Source organism: Aythya marila (assembly GCF_965140915.1).
Source record: "Aythya marila genome assembly, chromosome: 1".
Taxonomy (NCBI): domain Eukaryota; kingdom Metazoa; phylum Chordata; class Aves; order Anseriformes; family Anatidae; genus Aythya; species Aythya marila.
In genome coordinates, this window is record NC_139042.1 from 118,358,186 (window position 1) to 118,383,758 (window position 25,573).

General features: G+C 42.0%; 2 protein-coding genes across 5 annotated transcripts in view; one reads left to right on the forward strand and one right to left on the reverse strand.

The window, feature by feature from the left end:
• Window positions 1-15,100: 15,100 nt before the first annotated feature.
• Window positions 15,101-23,814, forward strand: CPOX (coproporphyrinogen oxidase; the record flags this gene model as incomplete). The annotated part of the gene is made up of 7 exons (XM_082778979.1): window positions 15,101-15,515; window positions 15,610-15,756; window positions 16,234-16,344; window positions 17,239-17,380; window positions 19,335-19,553; window positions 21,329-21,433; window positions 23,274-23,814. The coding sequence occupies 7 exons, from the start codon at window positions 15,101-15,103 to the stop codon at window positions 23,359-23,361; spliced, it is 1,227 nt and encodes a 408-aa protein (XP_082635105.1). The 3' UTR covers window positions 23,362-23,814.
• The window catches only part of TTF2 (transcription termination factor 2), a 38,383-nt gene continuing 28,745 nt past the window's right edge, over window positions 15,936-25,573 (reverse strand). For 2 of the 4 annotated variants that reach the window (XR_014319041.1, XR_014319043.1), the window contains exons 25-26: window positions 25,008-25,146; window positions 21,440-22,694 (exon numbers count right to left, since the gene is read on the reverse strand). The gene's annotated coding sequence lies outside the window, so the exon portion shown is untranslated. Of the gene's footprint in view, window positions 15,983-21,439; window positions 22,695-25,007; window positions 25,147-25,573 lie in introns of those variants that run through there. The other 2 variants (XR_014319042.1, XR_014319040.1) reach the window with 2 other exon arrangements.

Consider the following 25,573-nt stretch of genomic DNA (forward strand, 5'->3'; position numbering starts at 1 on the left):
GGCTTTACTGATTTAGTTAACATAGCTACCTGTGTAGATTGACAATCTGAAACTCATTCAACAATAGATAACAGATTGAATCAGGTTCAGCTATTTACAATACGACTTAGGAAAGAGCCCACAAAAGGTATCTGCACTGATTAAAGTAAACTGAGTCAAACTGATGCAACAGTCTTTATTATCTTCCTCTGTGATTTTCGTTCCTACATTGCTTAAGTAGGACCCTGACACAGGATTTCTCCTGAAAAATGCAGATAAAACAATTCTCTCAGAAGACTTTTTTAATTAGTGTGCATGTGGCGATGATCTGGACATGACAAGGTAGAATAAACACACTTAAAGAGCATAAGAATTCTTATCTTCCAAGAATAACGCTTCTTGGTAAGGACTGCTTTTGTGTAAATTTATTCATTAGAGTTATGCACTTGCTGTACTGTATCAGCCAGACTGCAGGTAAAAATATTTAATGAGGTTTCCTTTGGGTCTTGGCACTTTCTGTTCTGTCTGGGGTTGATAAAAAATGAATAATAGCAGAGTTCAAAGGAAAGGAACAACTAAGTGAGTTCAACATGCCTGGGTTAATGTAGTTTTCCACTCAACAACTCACAGTATTATAACAAATACCTATGGGACAAAAATAATGTGTAGGACGTGGTCCTACACAGTTCCTTTCTCATACCATACCAGTTCACCTATCACCCTGTACTGTGCTATGATCACATTTATGTAGTGCATACCAACATACTAGAGTTAGTGTACACTACGTAGAAAACTGATCAGGTAGGAGACTAGAAAGCATGGAATGAATTGAGGTGAGTTGGAAAAAAATGATAGGAAGAGACAGAAAAGGAAGAAAAAGAGATGATAAAGAGGATGAAGATGTGCATAAACTGAAGGCGTATTAGAACAGTAAGACTGAACTGAAGAAAAGAAAATGACAAGACACCCCAGAATTTCTCTGATAATAATACTGGCTCCCTGAGTGGATAGAGAAGGAATAAAAAAATTAAATGATTACCAAGGAGGGTCAGAACTGTTATTCCAAGTTACACTCTTAAGCAATTCACTTTTCACTTGCGAAAAGTTTACCCAGGATACATTTTTTTTTCTACCGTCATTAGAAATAATATGGCTATATTGATTCCTTCCTCTTTCATTTGCAGCAAACAGACTATGCCACATGGTCTCAGCAGTCAGTAAGGCCCCTGTTTGACTTCAGATTGCTTATGTGTTCTAACATCTTGTATCAATGAACGGCTCAAGATCAGGATATGCCTAGGAGTGTCCATGTCCTCAGGCTCAGACCTGAATTCTGCTCGCCAAAAGGGAGAATTGAGCTCTACATATCTGAAAACTTGCAAACACAACCACAGATTGGTTGTGAAATAGTCACACAGGTCCAAGAGTAAAGCAGCCTCCCCTGTCCCTCCCGTGCATATTTTCCTGACTTATACCAACATATGAGTCAACTGTGAAAACTGGCCAGGAGATCTTGTCGTCTAATCCCTGCCTTGCTGGGGGCCCTGATGGGACCTAGAGAAAGTCATATCACCCCTACTCCAAGTCTTCCTACGCACAGAATTGTAGCCTTATTCATCTTCTTAGATGCTTTTCTAATTACTACTTCTTTCATTTTATCTATAAGGAATCAAAGCAATTTAGACTTTCTAATGTGCCCTTCAAAAAAACAAAACAAACAAACAAAAAACAAACACACAGAAAAACAAACAAAAAGCACAACACCCAAACCCCCAAACTAAGGGAAATCTTAACTCATGTTAAGAGAGGTATCGGGCCAGTGTAAATTGGGCTGGCTGCCACTTTAAGCTTATAGAGAAAACCACAGTTAAGTAGAAGAGCCTCACCCCAAATTCCACCTGGAATTGCTTGGTCTTCACTGCTACTTTATCTGAATGCCAACAGAAGCTCATCACATGCTAATTTCTGGTGTATAAATGTATCTTAGAGTCCTTGGACAACAATAAGAAGTGATAGATGACATAGACATACAAATTTCACTTCAGTCAGGAGAAATAAATTAAGGTATATTAGTCTAATTAATCCAATATAATCTGACTTGATTTAATCTGCACACTAGTGGATGGAAATGAAGCACAAATAGAGTCATAATACTCTGTCCCCGCATAAGTAACGTTCACATGCTTCCAAATCCCAGTCTTGAACGGAGATCTTCATGTGGCCACTGGCATGAAAGGTAACAGACCTGGTGCAAGGTCTATGCATGCTAACTGCCAGTTCTCTTCAGTAAACCACAGCTGAGAGTAGAGGTTGATGGAGGTTTTGCATTTCACTGCTAAGGAATGTGTGGCTATTAGGCTACGCTGAGGCCACCAAAGAGATTCCAGAATCAGTTCACGCAGTAATGATCTCATTTTTAAAGTCACGAATGTTGTCGCTCACAGAGGAAGGATGAACCATTAAGATAAAATTCAAAAGAAGATGGTCACATACTGTAGTTCTTTATGGTCTTCAGTGACATTCACTTTCTTTCTTCCAGTGTCATGAGAGTGCCTGAGTCATGGCTGGTATTTTGTGAGCCCTGCTTTGGCATACATATAGTCCCCCGAAGAAAAGTGTGAGTTTCATTAAAGCAGCTTTCATTTGCACAGAACATGTTGCTTAAAGAAGCATCTTACCACCCTCATGCTGTAAAATGCAACCTCCCTATGGCTAGAAAGAAGAATCATTATCATTCCTTGAGGATAGAGCAACATTTTTTTTTCTCATTTTCTTAGGAAGAATTATTAGAAATATATTCTTTCCCTGGTGCTGAAAATCAATTCAAAAGAACAATAACGCTACGCCATATTGCTAAATCATGCAATGCTGGCATTTCTGAAGGCTGACTCGTGCAATCAGATGACTGCACATGACCTTTAACTCCCTTGATAAAAGTAATCTTTCATCAGCCTGGTTAAAGATCTAAAGCTGAAAAATTTTAATTCCTAGACAGAAAGGCAAATAGAGAAGAACCCCAAATTATTACGTACTTTAAACAAATCTTGTGACTTTGGCATCATCTTCAAATGGATGGCTTGGGCAATGCTGCACTTCCTTATCCTTCATTCTGCTTTGCTGATAATCTCTGTGCAGAAGTTAACATTTTACTTAACAGGCAATATAATTTTAAGAGAATTGTGTGAAAAGGTTGTACCTTCCAACACTTTTGTGTAATACATGGCAGTAGGAGGCTGCAGAGGACACTCAGATCCAGACCTTTTTAATGTTACATGGTGCATAAAAGCCAAGCAGGAAGATAGGCTGAGCCCCCAGAAAGCTCATTTTTGGACACTCAGCTTGAAACTCATGCTAGCTTTAAAAAGTCCCAAGGGGAAGTAGCTCTCAGCAGTAAAGAACCAAGGCTGCAAGTCCTCAGCATCCTTTAAGACTCAAGATGTGAACAAATTCTAAGGGCTTGTGGTCAGCATTTCCAGTTAGCATTGCTTTTTTAAAGGCATATCATCTGCCAACAGAAAATTAAGCTGTTTTACTAGGGCTTAGCACACTGCAAATTCCCCAGATGTTGAAGATCACAGCATCAGCAAACCTTCTGAAAATGTTGCTTGTCATGCTTCTCCACATCAGAATGCTATGCAAAGCAGGATTCACCTAGGTTCTCCATAGGGTTCATTGCTCATCGCTTAAGGTTTTGCAGTTAGTCTGATCTGACTGATATGCCCCAAGAATGTTAATAAAAAAAATAACTGAGTGATCATTTTTTTCTGAACTAAAGCATTCCATGTACTATCATGGCTATTATAATAAAACAACAGTAAACATGAACACCCCCCCTCCTCCCACCCTCCCCCAAAAAGCAGTGAGAGTCCTGAACTGCTGATATGTTATTTCATGTCAGCACTAAGCACTGCAAGACTATGCTGAAAGTTTTTTGGGAAGGAAAGTTCTTTACCAAATCTACACAACATAAAGTAAGAATCATAGCATACCATTATAGGGACGCTTCCTCAGGGAAACAGGTGGTTAAAACAATTTCCCAAGGGCTATGAAGTACATCAATGAGCCTGAAGTTCTAAAATCCTATTCTGTGCCTGATGTGGTTCTATTTTGGCAAAACTCCACCGAAGTCAGCTAGGTCTTCTGCTCGGCTGAAAGACAAGTTTAACACAAACAAATCAGCTCTGTCATCAGTCCTTTCCTTCTGTAAGGTTCGCCCCTTTATTTTTTTATTGCAAAAGCAAGTTTGGGCTCCTCTCTCCCTGGATGTTTCCATGCTGAGTCTGAAACCTACTGGGGCCTTTGAATTCAGTTATTGGATTGTATCATTCTTTCCTTCCTTCTTCTCATTTAGGACTCTAAGCCTATCTCAGATTGTGGTCCAAGGTTTGATTTTCTTTAATTTTTAACTTGGATATATCATGCAGACAATACGCTAGCATTTCTTGTTTGAATACTGGGTATTTTGCTTCTGATTTCAGTGAAGCTAACTGTTTAGGATGCTTAGTGGGTCTATTTTAGCCTGAGATATTCCATGTACTCAATTATTTATGCATTTTAATCACTCAGATTTCAATGCCAACACAATGCTGTTTGCAGTACAGGCCTAAAGATACGGAATGACTGTCCTCTGTAGTCAGTAATCCTTCATAGGTACTCAGCAAACATAAGAATTAAAGAACTGGAGTTTACATGCGGGTATAAATGCCTTGCCAAAGATTGTTTGAAAAGTATACACTTTCAGCAAATGTGTAGAACTTGCTTTCATATACTTTAAGTTTAGCATCCAAGTTTTAAGAATGGAGGTCACAAGTAAAATAACTGCTTTACAGAATTATATGACTGGGATGTTACTCAGTCATAGAATTTTTTTTACACTAACAAACGGGAAGCCTCAATTTTATTATTTCTGCCAATGCTACTGCATTGCCACTTCTTAACGCACTAAATAGCTACCCTCAGGTATTGTTTTAACCAAAGGTCAAGTTGATCTTCAACAGAAAAATTATGTTATTAGGTATACGGTTAACAAGAAAAATGTATCTTATGGTTGTGCTTGATGAAAGTAACTAGTGTTTTATAACTAAAAGGAAGAGTACCTTATGATTGGAAAACAGTGTCATTGTTTTGTTGCAAACAACTTAGAAAGTTGCTTTTAAACAACTTAAATTTATTTAAACAATGTCTTCAAAGCCAGTGACATCTCCCTGAATACATGTCCATCTTCCTCTGAAAGAAGTCTGTGAGTGGATTTAATGAGATTTATACCCAAAAGCCTACCAGAGCCTGTATCTGTCCATTTCACAGAAGGGATATGCATTGCACATTGGTCCTCCACACAACTGATGTCTGTTACCTTTTGTCTAGTTCCAGTGTTCCTTCAAATCCTTTCATCTTAAAGAATCTGCAAACAAAATCAAGATAACAAGATAAATGCTGTCCTGTATTTAGGTTTATCAAAATTTGAGTTACAAGTGGAGAATGTGTCCAACTTTCTGTTTGTAGCTGCAAATGCATACACTCTACATGATGTGTCTTCTGACTCATCTAGTGCATATACAACAGCATAAGTGAGTCTTTTAAGCATCCTAAAAATGTCAATCATCCTTAGCAGGCAACACAATACAGGCACAGGTAAGTCCCAGCTGGCAAATGTAAATGTCTCCCAGATCAGGAAAAGCCAAGAAAGATGAGCATGAAATCAATTTCCCCCTCTCTACCCTTTCCTGCCTCTGCAGAGCACAACTACATCATACGAAGGAGGGAAGTGTTTTTCAGTGACTCCACTCTTGACCAAAAAAAAAAAAAAAAGACTTTTTCTGTGATGTTTGTGCCTAAAGTTATGGCACCTGCTGGGAGGCATCAGCAAAGTACAGTACCTTCTATAAAGATTTTTTGGGGATTAGTGCTAAAACTCTGTGGCAATAAAATACTGCCATCAGCTTTATGTAACTATGTTAGTTTTGTTTGTATTATCATAGCATCAAATGTATTACTAAATAAATCATGGGTATTTCTATGTCTTGCAGAAGTAACAACAGTATTGCCTAGAAGGGATGAGAATGTCAGAAACTCCTCTACAAGCCCAAGAAATGCAGATACGTGGGACAGAGAGCAGAAAGAGAGAGAAAGAAGGAAAAAGAGTCAATGAACTTGTCTGATGTAAGAAGAAAATTTTCAGTATCAACTAAGTAAACAGTTTATAATCTGTCTTTTTCTCTAATGGAGAATTTATACCCATGAAAGTATCCCAGTATAACAATTTTATGAAAAATGACTACAGATTCACCCTTCAAAGACAAACAGGATTTTCACCTGGACATACAAAGCAGGCATAGATTTCCACGTAATCTTCAAAGAAGGTTTCACATATACACAACAAGACTTTACAGTTCTCCAACCCCCTCTCCTTGAAACATTTTATATAGCTGATTTATTTTAGTTGACAACTTCTAATGGTAATGGTTTTTTAACAAAACCAGCACTCTTTGATTGCTGGCCTTGGTTGTATCAGAGTGAATCAGAAGTAAATGCACCAGGCTCTGTGAGTTTCTCCCAATACACACAGATAAAACAAAAGTCAGAATCTGGGGCCCAGGTTTCAGACTGAGTTGGAAAAAAGATAGTTAACTACTTTCAACTCCATAAAAGAAAAGCTCAATATACTAACAAGATAGTTGCTTTGAACTGTCTCCAGACATGAACCATGAATATTTTAGTACTGCAAACTAAATAGAATAGATTGTCTTAAGACCTTTATGAGAAATTGCCCTTTCAAAAAAGTTTTTTCAAATCAGTGATTCATATTGACATGTTATTTTTCTCCTCCAAAAACACAGAACAGGGGCACTGCTTTTACTGTGAACGTTTTTTTTTTTTTTCTTTTCTTTTCCCTGTTTCTGGCAAGTATCCTAGATTTTGTAATTTAATATTCCTGCCAAAAGCATTGGAAACATTTGAGATGATCCTCAAGGGATTAAGGACAAACTGTGGATTACATTCTTGGCATTAGGCTGAACTAGAAGCTTGCATTTTTCTTGCTGTTACTGAAAATTTGTAAACCAACCAAATAAGGCTACAGCAGAATTAAGAATAACTTGATGCTGTTTTACTTTTGCTTCTCAGACTATTAGTCCATTATCAGAATATTAAATTACAAAACTAGATCCCTGTATCTAATGCACTCCTGCTCTTACTCTAGAGAACATGTTTAAGTCAAGCGGATGTGTTTATGCTTGTTAACCTTGCATATTAACAAGGTGAGAACAGGTTGTGGTGTGGCTGAGGACATGACTTTTACTTTTTGCTCCTGTTTCACAAATGTAGGGGGTCAACAACATAAGGACAGCTAAAGTGAATCAATCAAATCTGTAAAAAGCCAAGCTCCTTTCTCTGACAGTGACCAATAACGGGTATTTTGGCAAAGAGTACAACAACATAGGACAGGATCAACTCTTCCTCTAATATACCCTAGTGAGATCTGGTAACTTGCTGTTCAGGGACAGCCAGAGTTGGAGGCTGGTTTCACATCTGTGCATTTAAAAGCCGTTCCATGATTTTATTCAGTTCCTTTACTGAGACCACTTACACTCGTAGCCTCAGTAACACCCTGAGACCCTCAGTCTCACTGTTCATTTCCATTGGACTATGGAAAAACACCTTGCTTTTCCTTGATTTACGTCTGCTGCCTGGCAATTTCAATAGGCACTCTGGCTTCTGGTACTGTAAGAGAACACTCCTTCCCTAACACCTCTCTGGGGCATACGTTGAATACCAGGTCATCAGCAGTAGAACCACTATCTGTCCTACCACCCTCTGGCGGGATTTAGAGGTACAGAAGGAGATACAGAAATAAACCAAAGAACATAAGTTACATCTTTTGCAGTCATTATAGCCACAAATTACAGGGAAAACTTTCAGAAAAAAAAATAAAAATCAATCTAACACTTTCTGAACTTAATAAATAATGAATGAAGTACTCAGAGATCTAGTAGAATTCCCTTGTATAATAAGCCCAGTGTTTTATATTTAAAAAAACGAAACAAAACTGCTCAAGCTAATGAATGACAGATGTTAGACTTTACTTCCCAGTACTTCCAGGATGGCCTGGAAAAATGTTAGCTCAGGCATTTTTCAAGATCCAAAATGTCAGTCAAACATATCAAACTGTTTGAATGCAACCTGTAACTTGTTATCTGAGTTTAGGGATTACTTATCAAAAAATTATACGAGAAAGCAAAATTACATGTTTTAAGCAAAAGTTGAAACATATTAAAATATATCAAAGCATATAACACTGTTGAAATGTTTAAAAGCTATTTGTCTTTTACAAAAGTGCAATTGAAATAACAGAGCTAAAGAAAGTATGTACAACACCGATTGCATGAAATTGGTAGACTTAAAAATTACAAGAGCTTAAGAACCTTGCCTATTTTCTAGAACCTTTTCTATTTTCTATTACCTAGAGAAATGCCATAGCAGCAGTAAAAAACTCTCTTTTCTGTTATATTGTATGATTCAACTGCTGCTCCACGAGCTCACAAGACCTGATGCACATTTCTAGGATAGGTTAATATTGCTGCAAACTTCTTGTTGTAAATCTAATATCACTTCCTTTAAAATCCAGTACCTAAATATAAATTAAGAAATGGATCACAATAGCAGGTCACAGTGATACCATGGTGAGGCAAGTGAACAAATATGCAACAAGTGAAATATGCCTATATTCTCTATTTAGTTCAGTAAACAGATGTAGCCTCTTAACTGTTTAAGAAACACACTGTAAAAACACTAAGGATGGATTAAAGACCACTTTTTAAATGCATTTTGATACCGTGCTACTCAACTTTATAACCTAAGTGACAGTCTATCTCAAGAAGCAGGAAAGGCAGATAGGGCTCTATATCCCATGGACCCTGGTTTTAAAAATAAAAGCCATCCTCTTAAAACTTCATTTTATAAACAGGTGAAAATGTGAGAACTTTTCCAAGTGCTTCTTATTACAAAATTTAGGGGGAAAAATTCTGTTTCTCAAGAAAGCAGGCACAATGCTTCTGTGACTGGTTGGTATCTCACATTAAAGGAAAATGAGGACATCTGGAAGAGAAAAAAGGTTTAACATTTTTTGGAGAGGAAATTTTGCAGGGGTTTTCCACAAGTAAGAGTAGAAACTGCTCTTCTGTGTAAAAGAAGACTGGGGATGACAACACTAAGTACTGTGTTTTCACACTAAAAAAGGCCTTTGGGGAAAACTGGTGATAAGCATGTGATAGCCTAGCTAGGGACTTTCAAGAATGGGGGAGGGAAGGCATCAGGAGAGGGCTCTGGGTTTTATTACATTTAAGAAGGAATTAAACTGAAGAAGTACCCAAAAGGGGAAGATAATACAGTACTGAAATCCACTATTGTCTGGGGCACTTTGTTTCACTTAAAAGCTGAAAATACAATGAAATCTCACAGAACTCATGACAAAACATGCTCTGGGAAAAAGGCTGAGTTATATAAATAGACAAGAAAGGAAGTCTGATACTGAGATGGTACAGCTTCCCTACAAAGCCCTATACCTTGTCAGAATTTTTGAGATCTCTTGATTAGAGGTCATGCAGGTCAAGCTGTTGGAAAACAGTAGTACCAGTAAGAGATCAGTTCTGTGGCCTTCAGTATGCTGGCCTGCTCCTCAAATCCATTTTGGTCAGTGCAAGCCACACCGTACCCAGCAGGGCTCACCTGGAGTTCAGCTCACTAAGGAAAACTAACTTTTAAAAAACATTAGTGGTTTCCAGACTGTCACAAGCTGCCCCAAAAAGCTCCTGCTCTGTCCTGCTCCTGCTGTCCACTCTCACCTCAAAATACACTACCTACATTCATCCATAGGGCAGGCTCCTCCACCTCTCTGCTGTAACTCAGTCCCTAGTATCCCTGCCTATAGACCTGCCTTTGCACTCCCCAGCTTTGTCACTAGCAATATTTTTTCTGCTTCATTAATACTGCCCAGTCCATAGGTATAGACCACTGTAAAATGAAACCTTAAAAAAATGTTGGCAACAAAAGAAGTGAAATGTGTTACTCAGCTGGTGGTGATTCCTCTTTGGTAAGTCTAAAATCAGAGTTTTGTTAAGACACTTATTAATGGGCTTTTTCAAAGCACCCTCAAAAACAGACAATAACAAAACAGTGTTCTTTGTTTCTCAGAGTTCTGAGCCAGTGGGTTAATTTAGAAATTCACTAAATTGATGAAGACCTACAGTGTTTCATTTGAGAAATGCACGCGTTTCACAGGTAAGTAATGTGTTCCCAACAAATACTTTGCATACAGTGACAGTGGTCACCATAAAAAGGACCAGCAGGCTAGGATTCTCTATCCTGGTGAAGAGATACCTTAGGAAGGCCTGATGGCACGGAGAGGAATTTCACTGTCTCTTTAGATATTCAATAGAGAGGAGCCATCAATGAACCTAAGAGAAGTTGGGTTATAAAGATGCCCTACAGTCCTATAGAACTCCTTGCCAGATGATTTTTTATCTTCAGAAAATCCTCAAGGAAGGTTGAATGAGGATTTAGAAGAGAGATCTATTGATATAATCAGCAAGCGCAGACCGTGAAAGATTCTGATGTAAAAATCTTGAAAACCGCAGCAAACTGTACAAAAGGAATGTGAACAATTATGAAAAGTTACTGGTCTAAATACGATTTTGTCCTGTTGATAATAGATGAACTAGAACCTAATTTCATGGCTTTCAGCCTGACACCATGCTTTATACCACAAAAGGTTTTAGACACACAAGATAGGAAGACTGCACTTCACATCTTTTAACCCAAGCTTCTGAGGTTACCACAGTCACGGAAACAGATTTTAGCACGTGCGATACACTCTTTCCTCTTGCCTTTCCCTTTTATAATTTCTCCCTAGAAATAGGCAGCAGGCACTCTCCTTCTGACAGCCTTTCAGCACACTCATTCTTCCCCATTCTCCAGACTTGGAGGTTCTCCTCCTAATCGTCTATCCTCCTGTGATGTTTGGGGTGGCAAAAGCTCCTAGAGATCTGGCATGTTCGCACCCAAGCTCCTTACAGAAACAAACCACGTGGGAACTCCTGCGGCACTCTGCTTCTGTTATAGCTCTGTTACATTACTGTCTCACTACAAATACTTTAGCAAATGCAGAGATAATTGATTCAACAGTGTGAGGTTTTGCCCACACTCTGGGGACTAAATGATAGCAGGTGAATCATGAACCTGACTGTATCTTTCTGCTGGCTGTTTCTGGGCGTTCTTCAGCGGATGACCTTATCTCTTTTTTTCCAAATGAACAGAAGTTCAGAAGTTTCTCAAGCCACTCACTTTTACCATAAAAAATTAAAGTACTTCCATTATGACTCTGCATGATTCATGCATGCTTTTTGCAAAAGGTTAAGAGCAAATGCGTTCTTGGGAGAAGCAGAAATATATTATTTCACATGATTAGTGCTCTCTGACACCCTTAAAATCAATGGCCTTACTGAACTCAAGGGAGAAAGGAAAGGAAAGAAAGGGAGAAAGGGAAAGGGGAAAGTTAGCATTAACCTACCACACAGACAAATTACTGAGATCATAGATACAGAAGGAAAGGTTATCATCTTTCTTTTACAGGCTTTGTATCACCTACTGTTTCAGCTCAATCCCCAAAGTTTTTACTTCTCTTTCGGATGCATACAGAAAAAAATAACTTTATTCAGCTTATTCCGTCATGCAAGACCTTTAAGCTGACCTCTGTTAAACAAGAGTACTTTTTCAATTTTGAAGTTCACATCAACACTTAGAAGTCACAATCAAAGCTCGGGGTAATACACTAAGCTGGAAGAGACTGGCTTCCTTAGCTTTAGAAGCAACAGAAATGAAAAACTGAAAGGGATTTTTTCTGTTCTCAAAAAAAAAAAAAAATCTTCCATTTTTCTGATAAGCAACTGCATTAATTCAGTGCTCAAAATAAAGATATCAAAAAGTCTCAATGAATACATTATGTCAGTCTCAGTCTGAATCAGACCTGATCATGCTTTGCTATCAGACCATTTAGTGTCTCATGGTCTTTTGTTAATACTCTGTTTGTGCATAAATTCTTGTAGAGAAGAAAAACAACACAGACAGCACCTAAATGCACGCAGCAGAAAAACTTCAGAGCTCTTTTTAAAGCACAGGTGTTAAATAAATAAATAAATAAATAAATAAATAGCAATAGTCTGTCTCTGGAAAAGAATAAAAATGTAGTTGAGTCCAGTTCTTCAACTCTATAAGTCTGTAGACTTATAGCCTTCTCTAGAATCGTACTGGTTTGCACCAGTAGAGATTTTGGCTACTCTAAATAGTGTCACTCTCTCTGAAAACAAAACCCCACAAGATCCACAGTACCACATTACATTTGTGTATGAAAAGCATCAAAATGGATGACACAATAACTAAATAACACAATATTCACAGTCATCTCGCCATGTAAAATTTCAGTCTTTTAAAGCTGACACAAAGACCTCATTGGGAAGTCGATACCTCAGAATTTCACCTAGCCCACTATAAAAGGGTAAGGTATATTTCTGCAGATTCAATTTTTAATTAAGCAAATGGAAGAACCAATTCCAGGTTTTCTTTTTGTCTTTGATCCAAGCTCAGAGTGCCTTTTTTTTTTCTTCCCAGACAATGCTGACTGGACAATGTGATTGCAACAAAGGAAATTCTCACTAGATATGAGGAAAAAAATCTTCCTCATGAGAGTAGTGCAGTGTTGGGGCAAGACCCAGGCATAATGTGGAACCCTCACCTTGGTGGTTTTCCAAATGCAGATGGATAAGGAGGCCCTGAGTAACCTTATCTATCTGGGGAGTCATAAGCCCCTGGAGCTGGACTAAAGACTTCCAAAGGTCCTGTCCAGCCTGAATTATCAGATGTTATCAAAGTTTGTACTCAACCTACAATACAAAAAAATGAAATTTTTAGTAAAAAAAAAAAAAAAAAAAAAAAAAGTGAAAAATAGTGGGACTGTTTAACCTAGAAAAGAGGAGATTGAGAGGGGATCTTATCAACCTCTACAAATACCTGAGGGGACAACATAAAGAGCACGGGGCCAAACTCTCCCCAGTAGTGGCCAGTGATAGGACAAGGGGTAATGGGTATAAATTGTACCACAGGAGGTTTCATCACCATTTAAGGAAGAACTTCTTTGTGGTTTGGGTGACAGCACTGGAACAGGCTGCCCAGAGAAGTCATGGAGTCTCCTTCTTTGGAGATATTCAAAACCTGTCTGGATGCGATCCTGAGTAACATGCTGTGGGTGACCCTACTTGAGCAGGGGAGCTGGACTACGTGATCTGTGGAGGTCCCTTCCAACTTCAGCCATTGTGTGATTCTGTGAAATTCTCATCAGTTTGAATGAATTTTACATGTCTTCTGGTATCAGCATTTATTTATTTTTTTTTTCCATTATAGTAGTGTCTAAGAATCCCACTAAAAGAGCAGAGCTTTACCACAATAAACAGTGTGGAAGCAGACATAATGAATGCTGTTTATCATGAAAATGTTTAAGTAAATCCACTGGATGTAATTCAAAATGAAAGTAAGCTATCACAGCCCTCCCTGGATAAAGAACTGTACAAAGAGCTGCTTAGTGCAGCTGAATTAAGCAGGCTTACCACAGTTCATAACATGGCAGTGCCCTTCTCCTTCAGCTTCAGATCTCTCCTGCAAACAAAGGACACTTCCCTCATTCCTTTTGGCAGTGGTTCAGGTCTCCTGGCTCAACCAGGCACCTCAGAAAGATCCCATCCTGCACAGCTGATGGTAGAGGAGATTGTCCAGCTCTAAGGTCTCCTTCCCTTTTTACTTGCAGAGCTACAGCAGCTTCACAGCAACCTCTGCTGCCAAAGACCAGAATCAGATCAGAAATGATGGAACTGTCTAAGCTGTTATCACTTTACATAGAAGATTCCCCCCACACACACACACAGTGGAAACAACTAGGTAAGGAAGCCCCGATCCATACTAGGGACAAGACTCCCTACCTTCGTCTTGGATACTACTGGTGTAAAACAGTCCTGAAATACCAGCAGCGGCCTGTTTCCAGAACTGTCCCATACCAAGTACAAACCTTGCAGGTTAGGCTTTTGAGGTAATTGTTATTATTCTCAGTCTAATCCTGACATGAGTCTTTAACTGATGACAGTTTTAATAAATATCATTATTTATTAAAAAGTAATAAACTTAATTTAAAAAATGTTAGTAAATCTGCTGCTTGATATGAAAGAAAATTCTCATAGCTCAGTTCAGCACAGTACCATCACCCATGGCTGCACTGTCACTTACACGTTTGCTTGAGGAAAAACATAGCTTTACTTGTTTGCTAAAGTTTTTGGTTATTGCGGTAGTCCTTCGTTGTACTGTCTTACAGCAAATACAGCTGACTTCAAGGCAGCTGAGAAAAGAGAAAATCGGTTTAACAGATCTGGTGACAACATCAGCACTGAGAAAATCAAACTGAACTGTAAACTGGTGGTGCGTAGTACCTTTCAACATCTGACTCAGTGTTGATTCCTTACTACTCTTATTAGTAAAAACGAAAACAAAATACCAAACGGTGTTTCAACTTCAGAGAGAAATAAGAAAGTGTAAGCATGTGCCTTGTGAAATCTGTGGGAAACTGTCTCATTGCCCGACACCGGCAGTCCCACACATCGGTGCTAAGAGACTCGGCTGTGTGAGCATGAAAACGAGCCGTGTCACGCACAGCTGAGCAGCTCCACTGCAGGGCACTTGAAGAAAATGATGCAGCTGCACCCCTGCTCCAGCCGCGCCTGAACCTGCTCGGGCCCTTACTCACAAGCTACTCCACAGCCTCGAAGCAGCTGCAACACCGAAACTAGGTTTTTCGATCCTAACACGTAGGAATGTTTTATGTGAGGAAGGACAACTTGAGGAAGGACGAGAGCTTGCTGCTTTGTACCAGCCAAGCTGCAAGGCTTAAATACCACGTAGTGATGCCACTTCGCCCCTCTTTGGCCGTGTGTACCCTCCTCACCGCCTGATAATCGCAGTGTGACAAGCCGTGGGCCCCGCCCGCCATGCCGCCCCGCCCCGCCCCGTCAGTGCGCCTCAGGTGCCCGTCATGGCGGCGGCGGCGCAGCTGCTCCGCGGGGCCGCCCGCGCTGCCCGGGCTCCGCCCGCCCTGGCCCGCCGGGCGCTGGGCTCGGCGCCGCCGCCTCCGCCGGGGGTCCCGGCCACTCGGGGCGGGCCGCGTTGGGCGCTGGCGGGGGCGCTGGGCGGGCTGGGCTTGGGGCTGGGGCTGTGGCGGCGGCGAGCAGCCATGGCGGCGGGCGAGGAGGAGGAGGAGGAGGAGCGGCTGCGGCGGCGGTTCATGGCGCCGCCCGTCAGCGGGCTGCGGGAGCTGCGGCGGCGGCGGCGGGAGCTGCGGAGCCGCATGGAGCTGCTCATCATGGAGACGCAGGCGGAGGTGTGCCGCGCCCTGGCGGCCGTGGACCCCGGCGCCGCCTTCGCCGTGGACACCTGGGAGAGGAAGGAAGGTGCGGGGGGACGGGAGCAGCGGGGGGGGGGCTGCGGCCCCGGCGGGGCGCTCCCGGCCCTCGGTGACCGGCGGCGCGGTGCTGGCCTTGGCAGGCGGCGGCGGCATCAGCTGCGTGCTGCAGGACGGAGACGTCTTCGAGAAGGCGGGCGTCAACGTGTCCGTGGTGTTCGGGCAGCTCTCCGAGGAGGCGGCGCGGCAGATGAGGAGCAGGGGCAAGTCTCTCAAGGCCTCCGCGGACGGTAAGGGGGCCGAGGCTGCCTCTGCGGGCGGGGGGAAGGCAAAGTCACAAGGTTGTTCCTCGAGAAAGATGCTGCAGGAGTTGCTTCTTGTAGAGGTGGAGGGAGAAAGCCAAAACGACGCGAAGGCCGAAGGGGATTCGATGGCATTCCTGTAGCAAAGGTAGTTCTCAGGATGGGATGGTGGAAAGCTGGAGCAGTGCCTCACATTTTCAGTGGTCATCATCATCTAAAGGATGCTCTAATGTTACCTTTTTGTTGCATTTTTAGGACAAGTGTAGAAAAGGTACTTAAGTGCATAAAAATTGTGTGTGAGAAGTAAATCTAATTAATAATTATCACTACCCAACACAATAGATTGTCTTGTAGTGGACCAATAACTTGGAAACTAAGTATAAATAGTGATGTTCCTTACATTATAATAAATGAAGTTATTTGACAAGCTGAAGACTTCTTTTTCCTGTGCATCTTTTTACCTAGGAAAACTGCCTTTCTGTGCCATGGGTGTAAGCTCTGTTATCCATCCAAAGAATCCTCACGTTCCAACTATGCACTTCAACTACAGATACTTTGAAATTGAGGAAGCAGATGGTAAGAATTGTCAGCCATTGTAACACGTATGATGTGTGACTCTGCATGAGGAAAGCAGGAGTGCATGGCTAGGGTTAGAGGTTAAGAACCAGTCCAGTTTTGTTCCCAGGTATGCCAATAACAAGTTGTGTAGCACCACATTTCTTAATCTCTGGGGTTTCAGAGTTATGTTAATGTGCAAGAGGCCATAAATATATGTAAAACATTGAAAGAAGCAACTGTAGAATTTAATAGGAGAAAGGCCTGAAGGACTGATAAGCATTCTGGTCAAGCTATGCAACCTTTGTCTCAGAAGCTGGAAGGACATACTGTCAGAAACATCACTCTCTGTGTTAGTTTTCCTCCCCCTGAGTTTCTGCCACGTGCTACTGTCAAAAGGCAGGCTTCAAAGCTAGGTGCCTTAGCACCAAGAGGCCATTTGTATGTCAAAGCTCAGGGAGAATTTTCTTTGAATTATTTTGTCAGAGTATTAAAGATAATTTCTAACCAATTAGTTACCCTGGAATTATTAACGATGTTTCCTTTCTTTGGCATGCAGTAATGTTTCTAGATACTTGAAGTATCCATGAAGTTGCAGTTTCCTTGTCTTGTATAAGGTGTAACTATGACAATAGGAATTGACAGCCCATTTTGTGAAATTGGTACTCCGTGGCATCTGGTAGAGTAACATGTCCAAAATATCCAACAAATAGTTCTCACTGCTGTGAAATTTGTTCCATGTTTTCCTGTTTGTTGAATTACCTTGAACTCAAATTTGTCATGATTGTTTAGGGATACCACTGAATAATGATTTTTGTATTGTTCAAGTAGTTGTTAGTTGTTGGTGAGCCACTAGCAATGTATTTCTGTTCGGCAATTTAAAAAGAAAAAATGTTGTTTGCCCCTCTCCTATAGGCACTAAACAGTGGTGGTTTGGTGGTGGAACTGACCTCACTCCAACTTACTTGAACGAAGAAGATGCTGTACATTTTCACAAGACTCTGAAGGAAGCTTGTGACAAGCATGATCCGAAGCTGTATCCGAAGTACAAGAAATGGTATGTGGGGAGTGATGTGCTTGGATCCCTGTTGTGGGAGCAGAAGATGGTGTTGGAAACTGTCAGTTAAGTGTGTTCTAGGAAAACTATGTTCTGTTCTGCCTTTTGATAAGTATCAGCAGGCCCTAATGAAAATCAGGAGATGTGTATTGGGATAAAATGTAGTCTAAAGCAGTCTGCTATTTATGGAGGCCCGAGAGATACTGTTTGGCCATTGCTGCAGTTTTGAAAACTCCATTCCAGTTATTCTGCCCTCAACATGTCCTTCATTCCTTTTTTTTTTTTTTTTTTTTTTTTTGGCCAGGTAGGTAAAGAAGCTTCTCTTTTTAATGTAGAAGCTTCATAATTTTGATGGAGCTGCAGTTTTGTTTCAAGTGACGCATTCACAGAGTGTTCAACAGCATATTCTCTGAAGATGTGAATTTTGAATGTTCTTGAGCTGAGAGATGCAGTTGATGGGATCCTTTGCTACTCAGTGGGGGCTTGCTGCTTTGTGTCTGATAATCCTATCTGCTACAAGCTATGGTATCCAGAAGGGAGGGTTAGCCTTTTGTAAGCTACCACATTTTGTCTGAGGACAAGAGATAAAGTGGGTGTTGCAGCTTGGGTGTGAGCCTCTTAGTGTACAGAAGCACGTCTTAAAACCTTAAGACTACAGTCTGGCTCTCCAAGGAATCTTTTTGTGTGCTGGTTCAGAGTGCCTGCCTTAATGGTCAGGTTGTGTGCAGGGAAAGTAGGCTAGCAATGCCAGATGCAGGGGATCAGAGGGATAGACATCTGTTCTTAGTCTGAGGGCAACTCAAGGGAAGACTAATTGTATCCCGTAGACAAAGACACTGGTTCCTAATTCGAGCATAAGTGCTTGCTGTAAACAGCAGCTGTGTAGGGGCATGTGGTTTCAATGATGGAGTAGTATGAATCTCCTCTGTATCGCCCTTGTTCCACTCCTCTCAAACAGGAAAGCTCTTATGTTTACCACGCTGCCTTCCTGATCCAGCTTTAAAACTTTGGTAACAGTAATTGTGGATGGACACATGTATGGCATGCTAGTCTTGAAGGCAGGCATGATCTCCTTGCTGTTGGTGGTTTCTGCTTCCATTTCTACCCCACGTGAAGCCTTGCAGGGCATGGTTGCCCAAGCATGCAACTGTAAGTTGGGTGTGGATACAATGAATCAGGTGATTTATAGTAATTGCATACCTACACACTCCAGTAAATACAAAATAGATTAATTCCCACCTCATTGTAGGATAAACTGCACTTATTCTTCCATAAACTTGAAAATGAGCTGTGAACAGCCACTGCTAGAATGACCTCATCTTCTACATTTAACCATTACAAAGTCTTTTTCCAAAGAAAGCTGCCTCACTTTTTTTTTTTCCTGTCCTCTTAAGTGACAGCAGCTTTCTTATCCAGTCTTGGGTTTGCCAATTCTTTTAGTTCTGATGTAGAAAATACATTTTTCACAAGAATGGCAAAAACAGTAAAAAGATCCTCTTTCAAGTTTATTTCACATCTGTCTGAAAGCTGTACAAATAATCTGGGATCTGCATGTAACCCTGTGAATGAAACCTAAAAAGAGCTCCCAGGGTGAAGTTTTGAAATCAAGTGTCCCTTCTCATAGGTAGAGAACGTGGATTGGATCACTCCATATGGACACATTTGCCACGGTTTTTGAATGTTGCATGTTCAGTGACTGTCCAGTGATACGTAGCTTTTCAGGGATGATTTAATTGGAGCTTTTACTGTGCTTGAATGCAGGAGTGCGTTCTGTGTGGTGTTGTACAGTCCTGCTCTCAGCAGGCAGTGAAACAGTGGTGCAGCCAGCCCTGTAGGAATTGACTTTTTGTCGCTATTTCACCAGTGCCATCCTGTGCCATGTAGCTGTTCGGAGTAGTGTTTGTTTCTTTTAATATTGTGGGCCATATTATTAATTGTCTGCTGCCCCTTTCAGGTGTGATGACTACTTCTTTATCAAGCACCGTGGTGAGCGAAGAGGGATTGGAGGCATATTCTTCGATGATTTGGACTCTCCTTCCAAGGAGGAAGTTTTTCAATTTGTGCAGAGCTGTGCCAAAGCCATTGTGCCTTGTTACATTCCCATTGTGAAGAAGCACTGCCATGACGCCTTCACACCAGAGGAGAAGCAATGGCAGCAGCTTCGGAGAGGACGGTGAGTACTGAAGGAGCGAAAGAATACCTGGGAGGTGGAGGAGACTGGCGAGAATAAAATGCACTAGTTCTTCATGGTTGTGGGGTTTATGTCCTGAAGTTTATTTTACATTCTGTCACAGTGTAGGTTAAGTTTGCACAAGTGCTCAAAAGCTTGCCAGAGGGTTGCAACACTTTCGTGTACAGAACTATTTTTGATATCCAGTGCTGGGTTGCCAGGGAGGTTGCAGAAGGTACCAGCACACCCTTGTATGTATCCCCAGCTCTCCCATATGCAGCAGCACAAGCAACCGATATAAAATGCTACAGTTTCTCTGACACCTTCAAGGAAAAAAAAAAAAAAAAAAAAGAGAAGCTCTGTACAAGCAAAGAGGTGCATGTGTCCTGAATCCCGCCTTCTCCTGCAGTCCAGTGATACGGGATATAGAACTGTCCTCTCACGAGGAGCATAAGGGTGAAGGAGTCATGCATACGATTCAATAACGAAGCTAAACTCCAGCAAGTCAACAAATATTTGTACCCAAGAGTGTTTTCAGTTTCTTACATATTTATTCGATCTGGTATTTTTCTTGGCATTGAAGTAAGCATGCTGTGAACTCTTTGTGAAGGAATAAAGATAAACAGAGGTTTTATTTTTCTGGAATGGTCCAAAGTCTTTAATGTAGACACTTGAAGATGCTTATTACTCTGAATGATTGTTAATGCTGCAAAAGCGTAAGTACATTGGTACGTACTCTCGTCTCTGTCCTGTGATTGCCTAAGCAGGTGGAGAAATGTGAATATATGTGCCCTGTGCAAAAATGAGGAGTCTTGCTGCTTTTTCTGCAAAGAAACCTGTGAAAGTGGCATGGAGAGGACATAAGCATTCAAGTTTAGATCACTGGCCTGCAGCAGTTAGTCAAATAAGCATATATGCTTAATTGGCTAGAACTGTTCCTGGGAGTGCTGGACTCCTGGGATCCATTCTGTAGATGGGATTTAGCAAGCCTGGTAATGTTACAAGAAGGAATAGCTTCTTTAAGCCGCAGCTAGGACTGGTTCAGGCTGCCTGTTGCTCTGGACCTGTTTGCAGGTTGTTGAACTAGGCAAAGCTCTTGTTTCTGCCAGTAAGAAAGAGCTCCTTCCTTTCTGTTTCTCTGCTAAGTATTAATACCTCCGTACTGGTTGTTAATATAAACCCTACAGAATTGTCACTGCTCTGTCTGCATGCTGAGGGCAGAAAAATGTCCGTTCTGGGACTAACACGTCCCAGCCAGCACTTTGAAGCTGTCTGACTTTGCTGCTTTCCATACCTCCTCAAGAAACAGGAAAATCTTTTTCTGACCATGCTGCTGATGCATCCTTCAGAAGGACCTGCAGCATGGAGGACAGCATAGAGAAGTTTTTTTACATGTATATGGTCACTTCCAGCTCCTCTTGTCTTGATACCACCACATGAGAGGACTAGTGTAACCAAGCTAAACCTGGTGTCGAGTTTGTTAGCAGGGTGGAGTCCTGGGAGAAGTAAGGTCGTACAGCACCATGCACAATGCTCTCTGCATAGTTTGTCCGCTCATCTGTTAGCTAAGGCCTTACTTCCTATGCTTTGTGCAGTAGCAAGGTTTTATTTTCATTTCCATGTAGAAGATGCTAGAGACAGTTGGCCCCCAAAACAGGCTTCATTTGACACCCAACACAGCAGAAAGGCAGTTTTTGTTTGACATCTGCTAGCTGAAGAAGGCACAAGCAACTTGTGATTATAAATTTGTTTTTCTGTTGTATCTTCACTCCCCGTAGGTATGTGGAGTTCAACTTGGTTTATGACAGAGGTACAAAGTTCGGCCTACTAACACCAGGATCAAGGATTGAAAGCATTCTTATGTCTCTGCCACTGACTGCAAGGTAAGGGCATAGCTGTGTATGGAGTTGCAGGTAGGCATTGTTCTCACCAAAATACTTCAGGATTAAATCAAAGGTCTGTTGTGATGTCCAGTCTCTTAACAGTGGTTGGTTCATGCCTGATACAAGAACTAGCCAATTACATACAGATGCTTCTCTGCTCTGCTACAGTCACCCATTTTCTGCTAATGTGTGGCCTGGATATCTTCTGACAAAAAAAAGGTCATTTTAAATGTTTAGTACCCATAGAGGGAACAGGAAAATCTTTCAGCAGGTATTTATTTAGTAGCTCTTTGAAACCGTGTGAAATTCTGGCAATACCTTACAAGCCTGTGGCAAGGAGTTCCACGGTTTGTGCACTGTATGAAAAAGAACTTTGTTTTCTACTTGCACCTGATGGCTTCATTTGACTTCTCAATGAATAAACAGATTTTTTTTCAAGAAAAACAGATTTTTCTTCACAACAGTTCTTATTTCACAGACTTCTATTGTTCACTGTCTGTTTTCCAGGCTGACAAGTGTTCCTCTTCCTAGTCTTTGTACAGCAGCTGTTCCACACCTTTCAACGCATTTACCACTTCAGGCTTAAGTTTTCTTTGTCCTTGCTGATCTGGGAATAAGGCTCAGACAACAGAAGCTACATATGTATATTTAAGATGCAGGTGTGCTGCTGACTCATACAGTGGCATAATGTTGTCTTTATTCATTATTCTTTTCATAATCTTAATACGCGATTTGCTGATTTGGAGCACAGGCTTTTTCACAGAACTGTTACAATGCCAAGATCTTGTCTGGGCAATAGAAGTTAAATGAGTCTCTCAATGTGTGGGTAACTTTTTTTCCTCTCTGCGCTACTTTAGATTAATCAACATTGAATTACACCTACCACATTATTGTTCAGTTGCTTGGCTTGATATTAGTGTTTTTCAACTGTCTTTTTGTTTTAAATTATCTCACTTAATCTCATAACAACTAACTCTGGCATTTACTATTTACTTCCCTTTTTAGGTTGACTTTAGATATGCTGATTGCACAAGTCTGTATCATGAATTTAGTGACCTCCTTCCCCTAGCAAAGCTAGCTGTCACTTGCTATCCCTTAAATGTGAGGGCTGTCCTGTTCTCACCCTACTGCCAACACCAGATGTGTCCCCAGCCTGCTGTTGTATCATGGTCCTACCTCTTGATTTCATGGCTGCAATGGTCTGATTTTGCTTGTTTTCACCAGCATAAATAGCTCACTTCACAGCATGAAGGGGTCCTTCCTAGAGGGGAAGGAAATGGAAAAAGGTTGTACCCATCCCTTTATGACTGCTGACACTTTTCTTCCTGCCATGCCTCTTTTAGTTGACTTTTCAATAAAAGGTGGTCTCTCACCACCTTGGTTTTTAAACCCAGGATTCAGCAAGGACTGGTGGTGCTTCCAGTCCAGCCATCAGTGAAGAACTTGCCATCATGGACAGCTGAAAACATTGCATCAGGGTCAAGTGATAGAATATGAAGCTGGCAATTTCCCTCGGGCCTCATGTCCTCACTGTCTTATGCTGGAGTTTCTTTTTGACCTATTGTCTCATGATACAAGTGTGGCATGAGGCTGTTAAACAGTTTGGAGATAAACCTGCATGTAGGAGGCATTTCTGATTTTTTGGTTATTTTTTTCCTGTCTTTTCAGAAGATGGAAAAAAAAGACTAAGCTAACATTTCTGCTGTATCTTTGCATTGCCTGTCTTTAATGAACTTAATGATTTGTAGCCTTATGTGTGATACGAGACTATCAACTGTGCATGTAGCACCCTCAGAAAAGGCAGCTGGGCAGTCTGAGTGCATTTCCCCTCTCCCTGCAGGTGGGAATACATGCACACCCCTCCGGAGAGCTCAAGGGAAGCAGAAATCCTGGAGGTTCTCCGCAATCCCAAGGACTGGGTGCACTGACGTGGATCGTGAAGAAGATGGATTGCTTATACTGAGCCATTATGAAAGAACAAGAATGCCTGCGAATCAGCTCATTTGAAGTGCTGCTGCATGGCATTTTAGTATACCTATTTATACTCTTAAATGGTGCCTTAATGATGATGTAGACTTGTTGTAACTTGCAAATATATGAACTCATTATTTAAGAGTGATCAGCTGATGTCATCCGCTGTTGATGTTGCCTTGTGAAGGACCGGTGATACCCTCCCAGGGCTAGTGTGCATGCTTAGGAACTTCCTCAACAGATTTGTTTGACTGCAAAATGTTAAACTACTATGAAATGTTCCCCCAGTGGAATGAAAGCATTATGTATGCCTACACGGCACAGCTCACTATAGGATAATGTTGGGATGATTCTAGAAATTCTTTTTTAAAAGAATAAATTTAAAATAATAAAGAATAATATTTGTTATGATTTTAAACCTGAACGTCTGCCTTCTTCACCTTGTGAAAAAGATGTGTATATTGACCCTGTTTTATTTGGGGGGGGGGAAGCCTCTGTGCCTTTGACTTGACTGACCAGTGAACGAGGGATTCTGGGTTGGGGTGCTGGTTGTGCCTCATGTGGGGTGAGAGCTGGCTGTCAGCTTTAAAGAGAAGCTGTCGAATGCTTCTCTCCTTAAATCGCAGCAGCGATCAGCTGCAACAGCACCTCCCCTCTGCCTCTTGTCAGGGTGGGCTGGGACAGGCCAGGAAGCTGCTGAGCGCTGCCCTGGGCTTCCCCTAAAATACCCAGGCTGCTCCGATCGCCCTCCCACGGGCACGAACCGTTTTGGGGCATAGGAAGCAAAAGGCGATCGCCGTCTCCCCGTCGGGGAATCGAACCCCGGTCTCCCGCGTGACAGGCGGGGATACTCACCACTATACTAACGAGGAGCGCGTGCGGGACACCCGGCCTGCCCGCGCCTTCTCTGACGTCACCCCCGCGTGACGCAGCGCGGTGGCCCCCGCAGCGCCCCGCCCAGACGCGCTTCGCTGCAGGGCTGCCCAACGCCTAACGCGTGGCCCCGCGCTGCGGGGCGATTAACCGGGAATTAACCAGCAATTAACCGTTAATTAACCAGGAATTAACCGTTAATTAACCAGGAATTAACCGGCTCGCGAGGCGCAGCAAAAGCCGGGCATTTCCCCCCTCAGGCACCAAAATGGAGCTGGCCCGTACGGGGATCGAACCCGCGACCTTGGCGTTATTAGCACCACGCTCTAACCAACTGAGCTAACCGGCCCGCCTTAGCGCCCGCCGCGCCCCGGCGGTGCAGGAAGGTGCAGGAACCCTGCCTTTGTCTGCAGGGCGCTGAGGGGCCCCTGGCCGCGTCCCAGGCACGGCCGGGCGCAGTGTCCCGGGCACGGCGGGGGGCCACAAAATGGCTGCCGCCTCTCCCCGTCGGGGAATCGAACCCCGGTCTCCCGCGTGACAGGCGGGGATACTCACCACTATACTAACGAGGAGCGAGCTGCGGGAGCTGCCGCTCGCACAGCCCCCCAAAAAGGGTCCGGAGCGTCCCGGTGTGTGGGGCTGGAGGGGAGCCTGTGGGGCAGATCCCCTCCCCAGCAGGGTAGACCACGTATACAAGCAAGACACAATACAAAAAATAGCCAAGAAATACCTTTGTTTCAGCAGAAATAAATTGTTGAGGAGGACATCAACAAATCCAAGCCATTCATCAACCAGCAGCCCAAGTGCTGGCCTGGGTTCCTCAGGTATCTCCTCCTTTGCCATTTCACTTGCCACTGATACCACCTACCCTGAAACGCAATAATAAATATAATACATTTAGGAAGCAATAAATAAATAGATAGACAAATAATTAAACGGCAACTGCACATAGAAAGCATACCACTGTGTGATGATAATTCAAGAGCTTTCTTAAAACCAAGCAATATTTAACATGGATTTTCCAACACTTGCCACAAAAAAAATAAAGTAAAGTAAAGTAAAGTAAAGTAAAATAAAACAAAACAACGACAAAAACACAAAGAAACCAACATGGTGGCAAAGCTGCCTCTTGGTGAATGCCTGGCACAAAAACACTGCCATGGAGCCAGTGTGAGAAAACCTGGAGTTAGAAAGCAACAGGACAGGAGATATCTGATGCAAAAAAATGAGCAGAAAGAGACAGGTATATGTTACAGAGAAACAGAAACTCCCACAATAAAAGTTTCTAAGTTTAAA